Source organism: Octopus bimaculoides, chromosome 14, assembly GCF_001194135.2.
Source record: "Octopus bimaculoides isolate UCB-OBI-ISO-001 chromosome 14, ASM119413v2, whole genome shotgun sequence".
Taxonomy (NCBI): Eukaryota; Metazoa; Mollusca; class Cephalopoda; order Octopoda; family Octopodidae; genus Octopus; species Octopus bimaculoides.
The window spans coordinates 54,465,878-54,466,770 of NC_068994.1; the positions used below are offsets into that span (position 1 = coordinate 54,465,878).

Sequence of the window (893 nt, forward strand, 5' to 3'; positions counted from 1 at the left end):
ACATACATACGTACATACATACATACAACGTATGTATAGATACATGCCAACACATTTTCTGACGTTTGCTTTGTGTGTGTGTGTGTGTGAGTGTATGTGTGCGTGCATGTTCGTTTTTTGTGCACCTGTTTGTACCTGTCTGTTGGTAAACGCGTTTGAATGCGTATATGCACGTTTGTGTATAAACCTGTTTGTTTGTCTATCTGTATGCCATGTGATGAAATGTAATGTAATGTATACATACGTGTATGTATGTATGTATGTATGTATGCATGTATGTATGTATGTGGATGTGTGCATGTATGTATGTGTGTATGTATGTATGTAATTATGTATGTATGTATGTATGTGTGTGCATGTATATACGTAGTATGCATGTGTGTATGTGTATACGTGCATGTTTGTATGTATGTATGTTCCCTTCTATTTTTGATTACATGAAATCTTTCTGTAAGAAAGGAACTGGTTTCAAACAAAGATACAAAGCTTCACCAACTAAGAAGAAGGAGATAAAAATAATGTAACTTGAGGAAAGTCTCGCATATTTTTACTGTTCCGCTTACAGGTTGTATTTCTAATGTGTGCCTTGTTACACGGGTTGATTTCTTTTTCTGAAAACTCTAGCTTTTCCAGCTGGTGACATTTAGGCACAAAATCATGAACATCATTCATTGGTATGAATCTGAATTTATAATCTGGGGATACAAGCTGAAGGGGACGAAGAGGGAAAGGGGAGGAATGGGAGGAAGGAACGTTCAACATTCCAGAGAGGGGGGATTTGAGAGAGGACGGGAGGAAGGGGTTTGAGGGAGGAAGGGGAGGAAGGAATTCCAACATTCCGGAGGGGGGAACTTGAGGGGGGAAGGGGAGGAAGGAATTCCAACATTCCGGAG

General features: G+C 39.5%; 1 protein-coding gene across 1 annotated transcript in view; it reads right to left on the reverse strand.

The window, feature by feature from the left end:
• Positions 1–433: 433 nt before the first annotated feature.
• Positions 434–893, reverse strand: part of LOC106882515 (guanine nucleotide-binding protein G(i) subunit alpha-2) — a 161,088-nt gene continuing 160,628 nt past the window's right edge. The window contains exon 5 of the mRNA XM_014933219.2: positions 434–495. Coding sequence (XP_014788705.2) covers positions 434–495 — 62 coding nt within the window. The remainder of the gene's footprint in view (positions 496–893) is intronic.